General features: G+C 38.0%; 1 protein-coding gene and 2 long non-coding RNA genes across 4 annotated transcripts; 1 reads left to right on the forward strand and 2 right to left on the reverse strand.

The window, feature by feature from the left end:
- Nucleotides 1-1,897: 1,897 nt before the first annotated feature.
- On the reverse strand, nt 1,898-3,939 carry LOC138928365 (uncharacterized). Of its 2 annotated transcripts, XR_011444894.1 has the most exons (3): nt 3,773-3,939; nt 2,810-3,620; nt 1,898-2,140 (listed from the first exon to the last, which is right to left on the reverse strand). It is a non-coding gene; the product is annotated as an uncharacterized lncRNA (long non-coding RNA). The 2 variants fall into 2 exon arrangements; XR_011444893.1 differs by lacking the exon at nt 1,898-2,140 and having other exon boundaries at nt 2,709-3,620.
- Nucleotides 3,940-6,965: 3,026 nt separating this feature from the next.
- Nucleotides 6,966-10,409, reverse strand: LOC138928307 (uncharacterized). Its single transcript, XR_011444808.1, has 3 exons — nt 10,319-10,409; nt 9,886-9,984; nt 6,966-7,096 (listed from the first exon to the last, which is right to left on the reverse strand). It is a non-coding gene; the product is annotated as an uncharacterized lncRNA (long non-coding RNA).
- On the forward strand, nt 8,162-9,689 carry LOC121502217 (fibrinogen-like protein 1). The gene is made up of 3 exons (XM_041775269.2): nt 8,162-8,170; nt 8,228-9,464; nt 9,524-9,689. The coding sequence occupies exons 2-3, from the start codon at nt 8,230-8,232 to the stop codon at nt 9,663-9,665; spliced, it is 1,377 nt and encodes a 458-aa protein (XP_041631203.2). The 5' UTR covers nt 8,162-8,170; nt 8,228-8,229; the 3' UTR covers nt 9,666-9,689.
- Nucleotides 10,410-16,549: the final 6,140 nt, after the last annotated feature.

Raw genomic sequence — 16,549 nt, forward strand, 5'->3', positions numbered from 1 at the left:
TAAGTTTATTTCCCTATTTTATTCTATTCCTAAAAAATCTTAATTAAATTATTATAATAAATCAATCCCTTAACTTCACATCTTCCTTATTTTACAGCCTCAATTTTAGCAAACTTTAACCACTGTGCAGTGAAAAGAAAAAATGTTAAATGCTTGTAAATCCGTATCTAGTCGCTACTAAAATGTCCGCATAATAGAGTTATCACAGCGACCCCGGTCAAATCGAGCCACGCTCTCTGCGCCGTCGAATATATACTATATAGAAATATATACATATAACCCTAGAAATTTTGATTAATTGTCTCTGTTTGGGCTTGCGCTTTTAATTTTTCCCGCTCAACGCCGCCGTTGTCATCTCCCCAGATATTAATTCACTGTCTGCGGCTTTAGCGTTGAAAAATTCTTTTGTGTGTCGCATTGTCCAACTAAATCCAGCATGGAGCTGGAGCCACACATTTATTCAATATTAATTCAGTCGATGGCGGCACGGCGCAACAAAGTCAAATCGATTTTTTATGAAAATCTCTCTGTCTCTTATGGGCTTTTAAATGTTTAATCGTTTATGAATTTTGATAACGCAGCGCTACTAAAGCGATGGCTTTAAAGATGATCAGTGCGTCATTGATCCACAAAAGAAATAAGTATCCAGCGAAGCGGTTTTCAGAGATTAACTTTTTGCCCAGAGTGTGCCAAAAACGGAATAATGATGGCTTAATGTGTGGAATTAGCATAGGTCAGAGTGCTGAAAATGAGCTTATTGATGGGCTAAATGGAATCCTTTTTATATATTTTAAGAGCTTTGATTTGTTTATTATTTTCAATATCAATTTGCCAACGAAAATATTTAATCTACCAGCAGTTAAACACTAATTTCTTCAATTAAATTTTAATGCCAACTACGCCAGGGTTATTTCAATGAAAAATGAAAAACCATACTCGCCCACAGTCATTATTAAACTAAAAGTAACCAAACGAACAGCATTTAAAGACTAATTACATAAAAAAACAATAAAGAAAAACACTTAACTCATACATATTTTCCATAAATTTGCTGGCTAATAAACCCCAAAACTACTCAAAAATCTTTGAATTTATGGGCTCCCGGTGGAGTAGGCACCACCCACCTCTTCACATCAAATCCAAACACCAAGCAGGAGTCGTGTAGAAGTGGCAACAATGTGGCGGCGCCTCGGCCATTCGCCATTTTTATGGCCCACCTCGACACACAATTTTCCAGCCGAGTGCGGAAATGCGCGCATCACCTGGACAACTGGCCAAGATGATGATGAGGCGGCTTAAATTCGTATACCAATTCGGGTTCCGGAGTCGGGTGCACCTTTTCAATGCCATAAAATCGGCTGACTTCGTTGCGGTTTCGACTTGGTTTTGGTTCGGTTTCGGGATTCAGGGGATTCAGGGGATTCGGGTTTTGGGCTATCAGCGCGATGGCATCATTGTAATAGACTCTTCACAGTGCACATTTTTACGATGCTTACAAGCATTTCAACAAGTTTTACAGCTTTTCCACTAAAAGCCAGCCCCCGAAAAGTGGTCGGCACACAAATCTCCATGGCGCTACGAATGAAAATTCAAGAAGAACTCCCCCATCCTGGAAGTTGTATCTTTCTGTGTTGCTTAATGTGCACTGTGAGAAAAGTATGTGTATGGGGAGATGGATAAAAAAATGTTCATATATAAATAGCAATTAAAAATCAGCTAAAAACATCACAAAATTTCGGGTTATTCTCGAAAATATGAGACTTGTTCTGCATTTTATATACTTTTTAGAGCGAAGATTTCTTAATAATATATTTTTTTAGTTACCCTTTTCTTTAGTTAATATTTTAGACCACAAAACATAAATTAAAACTTAATTTCTTCAAGTGTCCTAGCAGAAAAGAAATCAATTCGAAATGAGCCATTAAACGCTGCTAAACACGCGGGCATTTTCCACCGTTTCCACCTTTTTCCACTGCTTTTCTTCCACCTTTTCGTCCGGTGGCTCCATCTCGGCATCCCTCTACGGTCCAGCCATAAATTTCCAACAAAAGAATGTAACCCGAGGCCTGAGAGTTATCCGCTGGGCAGGTTTTTCGGTCTCCTCTGTTTCCCGTTCGATAGCCGGCAGTCCCGATTTCTTCTGAATAAATTAAAATTAAAATAAAAATCATTTGTTTTTTTTTTCACCGCCTCAAACGTGGGAAATGTATGTGTTCATCACCGAAAAGGCTTGGGATGCACTTTGGTTGCAGTCCCCCTTTTATATTTATTTTTTATTATTATTTTTCTTCTCTGTTTCACAACATTATTTTTGTTATTTTAATTTAACGATCTCTTAAAAGTGCAATAGAGCCAAAAAGCTTGACCAATGTAATGTCAATGATGTCATAATATCGGAAATCGGTAACCATATCCTCGACAAATCGGAGGACGCAGGCTGTCTACCCTCGTCGAGGCTGAGCATGTCTTGCATTTTGTCAGTTGAGCATGACCGACTGATCTAATTAGGATATTATGTCACAGACTGGGAATAAATCTTCTCGAGGGTGAACTCAGAAGGTTTCAATTGGAAGTTTTAAAATGTTAAAAAAAGAGACAGGAAAGTAAGACAAAAAAGAGACAGTGAAGTGTGGGATTTAAAAGATATATTCAAAAAGGTTTAGAAACATTTGGAAGTAAGCTAAAGCTTCTAAAATAATCAAATAACATTTAATGTAATATATTATAGAAATTTATTATTAATTTCGTCACCTCAAAGACCTCATTTTCCATATATATTTAAATTCCCCATATCGAATTATGATCTTACGTATATTTCCTCAATGAACCATTCCTCTGACTGGGGAATTATGTATGTCAAAATCTGTGTCCCATTTCCAGTGGAGATATCTCCTTCAGTCTGCTTTTTCAGAAATCTTATCGCCCCGGTTTCGGATCCTCGTGTAAATTGTCACCGGCCAACAGGCACTAGCTCAATGTAATCTCCCCTCTTTGAGACCTCAGTCTCTATTCCCTGAAATTCCAGCTAAATACCCGCAAGTCCGATAAGATTTTTCCGCCTTACACAGACGTAAAGGGTTCCAAAGGGTTTACCAGAGATCCCACCAGCAGCAGCAGCAGCAGCTCCCAATCTCAATCGCAGGCCCATTTCCAATTCCATTTCCATTTCGATTCCCATCTGGTGCTCACATTTGACATTTAGAGGCGAGCATATTTCTCTCAAGTCTATGCCGCATGCTCCGCCAAATTGGTATTAAATTACTCACTTTGGTGATAATCGAAATGGACACGACACGATTACGGACGCAACACGCCGAGATCGGGGTATCGGGGAGCTCAGGTGGGCAGGGACAGGCACTGGGGAGGGGGGAGGAAGGCTTATCTCCGGACTTGGTGGGATCCCAACTGTGAACCAGTTCTTTGGCGTGGCGAGATCATAAAGAAAGTAAAAATATTGAGACGCAGACAAGTTGAAAATGCCACCACATCACATTTTGAGCGTTTTCAAAACGATCGATTCCGACGATAAGACAGTGGACACAAGGGGTCGTCAGTTCCAAGCTGATGCCATCTGCCATCTCTGGGAGCCACAACAACTATATTAAGGGCCTGGGGTTGATCTGTTCAGGAAGTTTTTTAATGTTATTTTTATTAAAATTTAACATTTTAGCAGAGGCACAACTTCTAGGGAAATGCTAAGCTTGTTCTTTTTTAAGTTATTAAAATTCAAAACTAAGCAAAAATTGTAATGTTTAAAAATATAAAATTATACCTCTATCATCATGATTTTAAGTCCTTTTAGTGGCAAATCCCGGTCCAGTTTCAATCTCAACATGTGTCAAATTGGGCAACTAACTGACTAATCTCGGACATAAACAGTTGCCCTGGAACAAGTGTTATTATTTCTCTAAATGTTTGGGATCAAAACAATTCAACTGTCAAATGGAATTGGCCAGGATGACAGACAGAAATGGCAAAGGCACACACAGACAGAGAATTAGGGGGAAAAACGGAAATCCTATTTGCATTTCAAACATTGCAATCCAGGGACTATTAAAAACAAATATTTGTGGGCACCACAACAAAAGCAAAAAAGAAGAAAAATAGCTTTTCTTATTTAAGGAGTCGACTTTGGGTTACCCTTTAGGGGATTTTTTTAAAGAATATTATACATAAATGTATCAAGTTGTAGGTTATTAAATGATTTAACTATGATATTGCCTCTAATAATTATAAATTTATAAATAATAATTATGTTAAAGTAAGCGAAATAAAACTATTTCCTCTTTAATCTTGCAATTTCTCTAACCCAATATACCCTCATCTTCATAATGGATATCAAAAAAGGATCAAGGCGCGAACACAAAGTGAACATATGTATTAGACGGTGGCTAGGACACCCCTTTTGGCTGCCTAATCCTCTACCCTCATCCCGCCGCTTCTTCCATAGAAATCCGCTCCTTTTTTGGCCTTGCCCGCACACAGTGGACACCCGGAATGGAATCCGAGCTCGAACTATCCCTGGCAGCGTTTCCGCCTTGACAATTTGTACAATTGTCGCTCAATTTATGTGCACAAAGGGGTGGAGTGGAGCAGGAGACCCAGGGGCAGGAGCAAACGAACAACTTCCGATTACAACTTCATTTGTAAATGTTTCCTTCGAACCATTTTTATCCTGGTGCAAATACACAATGCCTTTTGGCACACGTTTGGGCGAGGGTGCGATTTTGAGCTCAGTACACTTAACAAAAAAACATCCAAAATTATACAAATAATAATGAAGTTTGTAAAGAAATTTTTGAAAATTCTAAGACAAATTTTTATATATTTTATGTAATAAAATGTAAAGCAAAGAATATACCTAAAGTATAGGACTTTTTTAAGGCAATAGAAATTCACAAATTTATTTTTTTAAGTGCATTAAAGCAGGAACTGAGCACAACCCACATCTGTCAACTTCAATGAAGTGTCGAATGGTAAGTTCATCGTCACCAGAAATAGTTGTTTCGTGATGATTTCTTTTTTATAGGTATATATTTTATTATTTGTTTCTGTTACTGTTTTTATTGCCGGCTGCTGTGCAGGGACGCAATTCGTGGTGGGTGGTGCGACCTTGTGGGCGATGGGCGGTGGGGTGGTGACGCAAATTAAGCCTCTGGTGAATTTGGATCCCTCAGATTTAACACGCTCTCGCCAACCGCCGCTCTGATGCTGCTCTTTGAAGGCTGCTAATCACTTTAACATACATTTGCATTGCATTTACACGCATTTTGACCCTCATTAATGCGCCGCCTAATAGCCCCAGGGGCAAGTCCTTTTTCCAGGGGAATCCTTCGATTCGGATGGTACATAGAAGGGGTGTGGCAGTTGTGCAATAACTTTATTATCTTTGAATATTTGTTTAACAATATTTTATCTTTTTTTTCTACTAGGTTTAATTAGGGAGAAAGGTTAAGGTTGATCCATTTTTTGGCTTTGAAATTATGGTTAATTAATTGTTGGAATATTTTTATATAGTTTTTCCAGTCCTATCGAGTTTTTTAGTAAATATAACCCCTTTTTTCCTTTTTAACTTTCTGTGCAAAGTTTTCTTGAAACTTGTGAAATTTCGCGCTTTCAAAGGGTTAAAGTATTCCATTATTTTCCGGACTGAGACAACATGGGATCTTACCAGCAGCTGCCTTCCCGCATTCCCCTCGCTTGTCACTATTCCTTGCCATATATTTTCTTGGCCTGTTTTTGTTGCAATTTCCGTTTTAGATGCGGGCCCTAAAAGTGGAATGAATGCTGCTGCTGAATTTCATCTTTGAATTGTTTTTTTGCGCCAAAAACTTTTGTTTACTTGGCAAATAGTGAAGACTCGAAGCCCGCCCCTTCGAATCTCTCCTATATATAAATAAACCTATGGACAAAGTTTTATGTTGACTGCCAAAATCTAAGCGACTGTTTAGTTGCTTACCCCCCAATTTTCGCTCCCAAATTCCCTCCTTGAAGGTTTTTGTTGCATAAAAGTTTTTGTTATGCTTCCTCCTCGCTGCCATCGTCGTTGTTAAATTTCATGTTGTTGTTTCTGCCAAGTCTTTCCCTATTTTTTCACAGTCGAATTCACCGAAATTTGTCACGTTTGTTATTTTTGCGAGACGAGAGTTTCGGTTGTATTTACTCAACTGATTTTGATAACATTCGTGTAACATGGCCGGCATTTAATAGTGGGAGTTGACTGCCAGAAAGAAAACAGTATCTAAAGAGGTTTTATATTCCCAAAATTGATTTTAAAAATATTGGAAAAAATGTTTGTGGTATAAAAAGTGTAATAAATTACTTAAGAAGACTTTAATGATTTTATTAAAGCAAGAGAAACGAGCATTAGAAATTTATAAAGGTTTTTATGTGATATTAGGAAGTTTAATTTATAAAATAAATTTAAGAAATTATTTTTTAATGTTTTCTATTCTTTAATAAGCATATACATATTTCATTTCTTATTAACTAGAAATTCTAAGGTAAATTTATTTTAAATAATAATAATAATAATAATAATAAAAATCTTATAAAAAATATTCCAAAATATTATGTACTTCCTGTAAGCAAAAAATATACACCTTTAAGTTGATAAGGCACAACCCCATTTCTTCATATTTTTTTACCAACAAATCCTTTTTCAAAGGGCCACGCCCTCTTTGGCCAATGCGCCCATAAATCGCCGACATGAGCATTTTGTCCTTTATAAAGTCTAATCCGCATTTATTTTATGCTCGGCTACAAATCGTCGCTTTAATAGTGTCACCATGAGTTATTGGAGCAGATCCTCCGTAACTCGGCTCGGCCGCCCGCTCTCTTCGCATTGGGTTCCCTCGCAGCTCCATGGAAGCTGCCCCAACAAATAACAAAAATAAATGCATGCATTAGTTAATGTCCAGCCGTTGTCGCTCTGCCCTGCCTCTGCCCTCCCTCCGCCCCGTCTCTTTCCACGTCCCTTACCACACGGGGGCAATGGATCCCAGCAGGATGCAGTTTATAAGCGGACCGAATCGAGCATCCAGTTGCTCCGGACCTCGCTCCACTCGATTTGTGCACTACGCCAAAGAATTGGGACCTACAAAATACTTCAATTAATAATTTGATGCGTGTTAATAATATATATTAATTTAATAAAACAATAAATTAAATTTTTAAAATTTGAAGTTGTAGCTTTTCCAGTTCAGCGTTGATTGATATTTAAACAATTTCATAAAATTTGCTGTAAAATATTCCTAAATAATTCTGAATTCCTTTTAATAAATCCTTTTTTTAAGTGTATTATCATTGCTGTTGCTCTGAATGTTACTGTTTTTGTTGTCGTCGAAGGCGGCGGCGTCGCTTAAGCCAATTCAAAACGGTGGCCGCCGATCCAATGGATCCCCCTGGCTCGCGTCCAGCTCCGTTTCCAGATGCCAGCTCCCATCTCAGTGTTCCCGGCTCACGCTTCCAGTCCCCAGGAACAGATCCTCACTTTGCGTATTACATTTCGCGCTCGATAAATCTCCGCTGCCTGCCGCCCCGACACATATTTCATATCAACGCAGATAGTTCTGTGAACAGTGGAACCAGCATCGTTGCGATTTTCAACAAAAATGTTAAGTATATTCAATTTAATTTTAGTTAATTTGAGCATTTTATTGATAACCCAAATGATAGCGGAATTGAGTCTATATATTTAAACTTATCAAGATCAGGAAGAAACATTTTCTGAGTAAAAAGGTTGTTGACCCTAAAACTTTGAGCGAAAATGTTTCATATTCCACAACAAAATATGTAGGTTATGTACAGAGTTGATTAATATTTGCTGATAAGTAAAGGGAAGCGGTCTTGAAGAAGGCAGACGACGATGATGCATGGTAAACTCATGTAAACCATATTGACTTATCAAGGAAATTTCTCGCTAATGCGGTTTATGTATACATATGAATGTTTATGTATATATGATGTATATATGAAGGTTTATATACATTGTAAGATTAAAAATAAAAGGCACATTACAATACATCTTTTTTAACAAATTCAGTTCAGTTTACTTTCATCGGTTTCTCAGTTCGCAAGCTCAAAATAATGAAGTCGGCTGTTTTCGTTTTAGTTTTTTGGTTTTCCTTTTCGGAGAAGCCAAATCTGGTCTCTGCGAACACATCTAAAGGTTTGTTACAAAACCTTAATAATACTCGAACCGATTGCAGTGGATATTGTTTCTCAGCAATGCAGACGTTTCTCGTGAATCTCGTAACATTGGAGCATGCAAATAATACCCGAGATAATGTGAATATTACAGAGAATGTTATGGCCTCCACCATCACCGATTTGCAAACTCTACTGCAAAATAAAGACAGGCAAATATATTTAAATAATGAACAATATTTAAAATTTATCAATATACTAAGAGAAAATATTGCTGTCAAAAACCAAGAAAATATCAGATTACAAAACATACTAGATAATCTAACAGAAACTATAACGAATCATAGGATTGAAACTGTACGTAAAGATGGTCAATTCCAGGATAATAATGAACAAGTAAGGGCCAAGGAAATCAAAGACCTAATAGAACAAATCAATAACAAACACGAAAACCAAGAAATCATAAGATTACAAAACAGACTAGAGAATCTCACGGAGGTTATAACAAATTATAGGATTGAAGCTGAACGTAAAGATGGTAAAATTGAGGACTTAAGAGAACAAATTAAGGACAAACTGAAAAATCAAGAGATAATACAAAACAGACTCGATAATCTGACGGAAGTTATAATGAACTATAGGATTGAAATTTCACTTAAAGATAGTCAAATCCAGGACTATATTGAACAACTAAAGGCCATGGATACACAAATTAATACTAAAGATAACGAAATCAAAGTCCTAAGAGAACAAATTAAGAGCACACAATCCATCTCAGAGAAGTTAAACTTAACAAATGATGAGCTCGCAACATACAAATATACGGAGCAGTGTCCAAACTTGGCCACAATTTCCTATTTTCAATTTAAAATTCGTGGAATAAACACATTTCAAGCCAGGTGTAATCCATCCGGATGGATGGTCATCCAGGTGCGGTATAACGGAAGTGAAAACTTTAATCGCTCCTGGAATGAGTATAAGGAAGGATTTGGGACGTTAAGAGCAGAGTTCTTTTTTGGCCTGGAAAAATTGCACCTCATGACAGCAGCACGAACTTATGAACTTTACATTTCCCTTAAGGATAACACCGGAAATACGAGCTATGCTCACTACAGCGACTTTAAAATTGGCAGCGAGGAAGAATCCTATCGTCTGAAATCGGTTGGGAAATATTCTGGAACAGCTGGACCATCACTGGATTATCACGTCCAATCCAACTTCTCCACATTTGATAGAGATTTCACCGATGGTAACGGTTTGATAGGTTGTGTAAGCAATAACGGTGGTGGATGGTGGTATAAGGATTGTGGATTTAGGTATAACCTTCCACAATTATTTATATATATTTAATAAAAAAAGAAAATTGTCATTACAGCTCGCTCAATGGATTCTATTTCAAAAAAACAAATCCTGACATCCAAAACAAGTACATCATTTTTTGGGTAGGTTTCCGAGGAATTTACTCAAATACAACTCTTACCGAATCTGTGATGATGATTAAGCCGACGACCCTATAAAGCAAAATATATATTCTAATATTACTATCGTATTATATATATACATATACATTGGCAAACTTTAAACCAAAAATAATAAAAAAAAAACACTTTGTATATAAATAAATTTTACTTCGCCTTTTAATGATTTCTAAAACCACTGTGCATAGGAAGGTCGCGCGGTTGCGCATCATAAAGCAAATTTCATTTTGAATTATTTTCTTATATTTTCTTTACTTACTTATTGCTGCGATTCGGATGTTTTTTTATTTTTATTTTTTGCTCGTATTGCCCTCTTCTTGTTGAGACGTATTGTGCTCTGCGGAATGAGAGTGGTGATCTGTGGGCCAGAAAAGGTGTTAATGATGATCATCATTGCGCTCATCATCATAAGCATTATCACTGGGGAGGATATATCGACGGAATATCAAATAATATAAATATTCAATAAATATCTTAAATTATCAATCTTCTGAGTATTATTTACAGATGTAAAATATTTAGAAAATCAACGAAAAGGATTAACAAGGTTCCCCGAAATAATAACATTTGATAATTTAAATATTAATAATTTATGTATATTTTTATTTATATATTAAACCGATATTTGATATTTTTAAGCCATCCCTATTTGGATAAAGTCCATGCCCATTGATGGCGTTGTGCATACGAACCTCAGATGTTCTTAAGTAAAATTTAGGAGCTTTTCGGTGTCCTGTCGCCGCACTTTAAGTTGATTTGCTGTGGCGATCGTAATTCACTTGGATGTGGTTCCAGATCGGTTGAATATCTCGGCGGGGTAATAACTTGGGGATTTCAATATACATACATATGTATAAGATATATACGCACAAGACGTCGGCATGCAGGACTTGAAAATTGTCATAATTTATGAAATTAAACCATGAAAATATTTACTCATCTGCAGCACGAGTCGCTGATGCTCATTAAAATTTGCTAGCAAGGTTACACCTAAAGAAAGCCACTGAATATTTTCTATTTTATAATAAAAATAAAATAAAATACTAATAAAAATTATAATAATAAAGTAGAGTTTAAACTAAATATAAAACTAATAATAATAATACTGTAAAAGAAAATTAATTCCTACTAAAATTCAATTTCAAATAATAATAAATTTTTTATTATATTCTATTTTATTCAGTGTTATTTCAACTTAAAACTTTAGATTACATTTTAAAATTAAATAAAATTTTCAATGCTTAATATATAAAATATATTAAGCCAAGGTCTATTAATAATATTTTCTTGTAAAAAATAGTACATATTATTATTTGTTTATTAATCTTATTTTATAACCTATTTTCTTTCCGTGTAAAACCAAAGTCAAAGCGAATGCTGCTGTTGACAATGATGTTGCTGTTGGTGGTTTTCTGTCGGTGCTGTTGCTGGTGTTGCTGCTGCAGCTTTGCTGTGACTGCTGTTACTGGAAATGTTGCAACCACCCGAAAGTGGCTAATAAAGCAAATCTTGTTGACAATACCCAAGACTGGAGGCAGACTGGAGGAACTTTGTAGCCTCCCTTTTCGCTTTGCTGTTCTGTTTTTGGTTAAGCTCTACATGGAAATTTCGCCAATTAACACCTTTTAGCATGTTGGCCCAAAGACAACGACAGCAGCTGCCGTCGGAGGAGGCGACAACAGCAGCAGCAGCAGCAGCAGCATCATCGAATGCGTTAATTAAAATTATACTAAAAGCGGCAAACAGCAGCAGCAACACAAGCTGAAGCCAAAGTCAAAGCCAACGAAGCAGCAACATCACATAAAAAATAAGAATGAGAAATGAGAATAAGAGGCTCCTCGACGGGGCATAAGGACTTCTTTACTGTCGCTGGGCTATTAATATATATAAAATACGGCTAAAATACGATTAGCTGGCCTGCTCGGCAACATGTTGCTCCGGCTGGGGCGCATAGTAAATATTGACAAGCTGCAATGTGCAACAGTAAAGGCAGCAACATCCATCCGAGAGCAGCAGCAACATGAATATCGCACCTTGTAAACTCATTTGCGCGTACGTGTTGAAACAAATGTTTGCGGGGGGTAAGTGAAATAAACAACAACACAAAATACAACAAAAAACTGAAAAAAATTGCCATCCAGCATCCAAAAACAACAGGCAGCGACTGCAATTCGAGATTGTCTCGTGATTGCAGCAGCGTGTGTCAGCACGAAGTTTAAAATGGAAACAATTTTATAGAGTTTTTTATTAAGCCTTAAATTTTAGTAAAATATATTTTTTAAATAAATTAAATTCATAATACAAAATAACAAGACATAAAAATATTAATTTACATAAAACTGAAAGGTAGCTTTGGTTAGTAACGGTCACGCCCCCATCTTTAATGGCCGCCGTCCCGTCAGCAACAAATGTTGCCTTGGCAATTGCCATAAGTCAGACACAGCAGTAACTGCAACTGCAACTGGCGCAGCAGCCGCTGCAACTGCAGTAGCAACATGGCCACGCCACAGGAGTGAATTTCATTGCATGCAGTTTATGTGCGGCCTAATGGGGCTCTTGTTGCTGCTGCTGCTGCTCTTGGTGATGGGAAGCCACCAGCAACACGTCCATCTTCATCATAGGGTTCCTTCCTTCTTCTTTGCTGCCAAAGGGAATTATATAAATATAGCAGAACCCAAAAAATTTGAAAGTAAACAAATTAACTCATTTAAAGATAATACATTTAACATTCTCTGGGGACAATTAAAATGTACTTATAATTCTTAATGTAAGATGAAATTAATCTAGACCATCAATACAAAATTTCTTGTATAATAAACTACTTAAAAGAGAATATAAAAATTGTTAGGTTATAAGTAAAAGAACAAGAAAAAAGAATCATTAATTTTTAGCAACTGCACTTAGGTGTATCTATAAGAGAAACCAACAATTCTTTTGTCTTGATTTTAAATTCTATAAAATAAATTATTATAAATAAAGTCTGGTCATAAATAATATATATATATATTTAACTAATATAATTCAATGCAAAAATCCCCTTGTAATCTATCAGATATCCGTAGATATAAGAAAAACAGAAAGCACTTTATTTTGAATTGGTCTGGTTTTTTGGGCACCATGACACCAGCTTCTCTGAGCTTCTCTCCACAAAAGGGGGCCATGTCCACCCCTCGCCTTTATGCAAATTCGCTGCTGATGCTGCTGCGTGTCAATGCAAACTTTGCTGACTTGCATGCGAATGTTGCTTGCACAAACATTGAGGTTGAGGTGTACTGCCAAAGTTGTCGTCATTGGAGGACGTTGCAGCAAAGGAGTCGCCAGTCGCTGGACTTGTCTTTGCCGCTAAAGTTGCACAGTAAGAAAACAAATTAAGAGATTATTGAAATTTACTAAATTAATTTTACATTTTCTCTAAAAAAATAACTAATTTGGAGGAGAGTAAAACTATATCTTTCTATGTTTTTGATCTCGTTATCAATATGTATTGCATTTTTTCTTTCAGTGCAGTGCTGCTACTGCTGCTGTTTGTGTTGCAGCTCCAGGAGCAACCACCGCCTGGCTTGTTGGCCCGGCGACCACAGCTGGGTGTCCTGTGCGCGCACAGTCGAGTCGAGTTAAGCAAACTCGGTGGCCACCGGACAGGACGGGCAAAAGGCAAAAGCTAGGGGCAGGGATTCGCATACCCTCGCCTCCGTTGCCCCAATGCCAATTGGACGGGACTTGGCCCCGGGAATCACCCAAACGATTGAACAGAAGCTCCTTGCATATCAGTGTTGAGTATCAAATGCAATGGCAAAAAGCTAAAGTTAAATAAATAATTAAGACTTCAAAATTTCAAGTTAAATTAAACAACATTTTAATTTAAAAAATATATACTAAATACGAAAGAAAATATATATTTGTTAACACTTTTAGTCCCAAATTCTGGAATAATATTAACGATCTTTCAATAATATAAATAAATTGTATATCTTTCTTATTTTAATTAATCAAAAGATCGGAGATTGCCTTTTAAGAATTATAAATAATTTCCTTTTATTTTTATTTTGTTCCCCTTAAAACTCCAACTAAAACTAACTTGATCTTTTGGCTAAAAATAAACCGAAAAGCCAGCTCAAAGGTGCGTAAGTTGTCGATTCCTCAGACCCCGCAGTCCAGCCAGTTGGTGTTACATTTTTACGTGCTCCAACGCCCAATGATGATGGTACACACAGCACCGATGGATGCTGGGATGCCGTAGAAGGAGAGGGAGAAACCGAAGGAGGTGGCGGGTAAAGGCGGAGCAGGAGTTGACCACCGGCCAACGCCTACGCAGGCAGTCAGATTCGGATGCGGATTCCGATTCGGATTCAAAAAGACTCAGGCAAGAGTTGGCGGGCAGCGCAGCATGATGAATGTCCCATTCCCATTCCAAGCTCCTAGGTGAGCAGCGTTCTTCGTACGTGCCTGACTTTACTGGCAGAGGTGTGGCCCAAAGGGGGTTCTACTTAAAGAAAGAAAAACCCAGATCTAGATGTTTGAATTTCAGATTCCTTTGATCCTTTTAGCAACTTTAAGCCCCTCTTTTCGGGTTATTTTAGACACCTCTGACTGGAGGCCATAGAACGTGTGCCAGCGGGTCGTGTGTGGTGTGGGGATTGTGAGGATTTTGGCACAAGATTTCTGCGCCCCCCAAAATCAATTAAAATGCCAAGCGGCATGAGTCACACGCAACCCGGACAGGCTGTCACTGAGGTTGGTCCCCGCCGCCGTGTTGAAAGGAGCGGGCTGCCTTTGTCCAAAGAGACCTACCTCCTCGATGGATCATCTGGCGATGATGGAGCTGCCGAGGCGATGATGGGCCAATGGCCAGGAATTACAATGCTTATTGCATCTGGTCGGACTGGACATTTGCATACCCAATCACCGAATGGCAGGCATCCTCACACTTGACCCCGTTTTCAATGGACTCTCTGGCACGTTCTGTAATCGATCATCAGTTCCTAAAGTGGCCACAAGACTCGATTCGAAAAAACCAAAGTCCAAAGACGGGAGACTGAAGACAGAAGATTGTAAACTGAAGACTGGAGACTGAGGGCCGCCTCTCATCAAAGTCCAACAAAGCGCATACCACAGATATCAATTAATTTCAGCGGCCCAGCGTGGATGTGAAAAGGCCAACAAAATCGTAATAAGTCAATGCCTTTGATGGATGCACAGGAAGAAATCAAAAGTTGAAAGTTTTTTACTAAGAAAACATAAGATTTAAGTAAAATTTCTCTTATAATATTTAATTTACTAATATTTTTCCTCTGTGCATCTACAAAGATCTCTGTTCCACGACTTTGAACCTCTTTTCCAGCTTGCGTCTATTGATAAACACAAATAATTTTGTTGCAGGATGGATATGAATATGAATATGGATATGGATCCACCTCGGCCAGTCACAATCATCATCAATCGGTTAAGAAAATATTTAACAAGTGTTTGAATGATTTTGAAAAATGATGTGTGCCTGTGCAGCAGGCGCGATTTAAGCTTGGGATTCTCGAACTGCGATCTCGGGGATCTCTTGCAATGTACAAGATCTTAACGTTCCTCTTCTCAGCTTTAGTCGTCTACAAATTATTGCACGCGATCGCTCATTTCCAGCAGAAATAACACAAACACGGCAGCAACACGGAGTGGCACAACAGCAACATCCACATGGGGATCGGAGATCGGAGACGCGGGACGCGGGAATCGGGATGAAGGGAGATCGGGCTTGCCAGCTCCCAATCTTGCGTCCGAAGGCGATGTAGATATAGCAAATAAGATATGGCTGGGGCATGTCATGAGGCCCGCGACTGTGAAAACATCTCAATGGCAAAAGTATCACATCATTCATAATTCCATTGCCGCAGAAGGGGGACTCGGACTCGAACTGGAACCCCAACTCCAACTTCAACTTCAACTCCACCTCCAGCTTCAACTCGAATTGAGTTGTTGTAGCTGGCCACGAAAATCTCTCGCTTCAAGTGTTGAATGTTTGCTCAAATAACAACAAGCTCGGATCGAGAGATATCTCCAGGGGATCGGGGATTGTGAATCTCGGATCTGGGATCTGGGATCTCGGAGATCTACCCAGATCTCTCGGTGAAATTTGACAAATGAACCATGCAGCCCAAAAAATAAATAAAAATACCTTGTATATCGGAGTGTATGTTTGTGTGAGAGCGCAACCGTGGCCCGGAGTGATCATTATTAATGATGACGATTTGTTGATATTTTTGTAACGTGCTATGGAAAGCCCTTTTTTTTTTCTTTTTTGGTCTGCAATGCGATCGCACAATTATAGACCAACAACAGGAATTACAAACAAGTGCAGGGTCCCAGTCTCAGTTACAATCCCAGTCACTTGCAGTCTCATCGAATGCCAAGTCATGCCCACCCATTGGATCTTAAGGTCTACACGGACACAAATATAAGGGAAACTTGTACAGAAAAATTATAAAAAAATATAAAACAGTGTCATGCTTTTATATACAAATTTAGGTTGCAATTTTTATTTCAGACTGTTTAGTATTAAAGGAAAAATTTAAGTAAAAATGTCTTAAATAAATTTAATTATCTAAAATATTATTAGAAATATATATTAATATATATTCTAAAGGAATTTACCTTTCCCAAATTTTTTCTCGGTGCAAACCTACATTCTCAATCCCAATAACCATGATCATGGTGATGATCTTCCACACAAATTGCCAAACAGCTGGCCAGAGGCAGGAAACCTTTGCATAATCTAGGCTTATAATTCAATTAATGCCTCGGATCGCTCGACTGCCGTCGCCGCGATTCGTTTTTCATTTCGATTTTCGTTGCACTTAGCTCCGAACCTGAAGTGCAACACTAGAATCCAGCCACATGACTGGCAGCTCAAGTGCCCATAGCCATTGGGGATGGGG

Source organism: Drosophila kikkawai, chromosome 3L (assembly GCF_030179895.1).
Source record: "Drosophila kikkawai strain 14028-0561.14 chromosome 3L, DkikHiC1v2, whole genome shotgun sequence".
Classification (NCBI taxonomy): Eukaryota; Metazoa; Arthropoda; class Insecta; order Diptera; family Drosophilidae; genus Drosophila; species Drosophila kikkawai.

Bases quoted from the DNA above. Each gene is read 5' to 3' on its own strand.
- LOC121502217 (XM_041775269.2), top strand. From the start codon at position 8,230: ATGCAGACGTTTCTCGTGAATCTCGTAACATTGGAGCATGCAAATAAT. The intron at 9,465-9,523 runs GTATAACCTTCC...TTGTCATTACAG, and splicing joins TATAAGGATTGTGGATTTAG to CTCGCTCAATGGATTCTATT.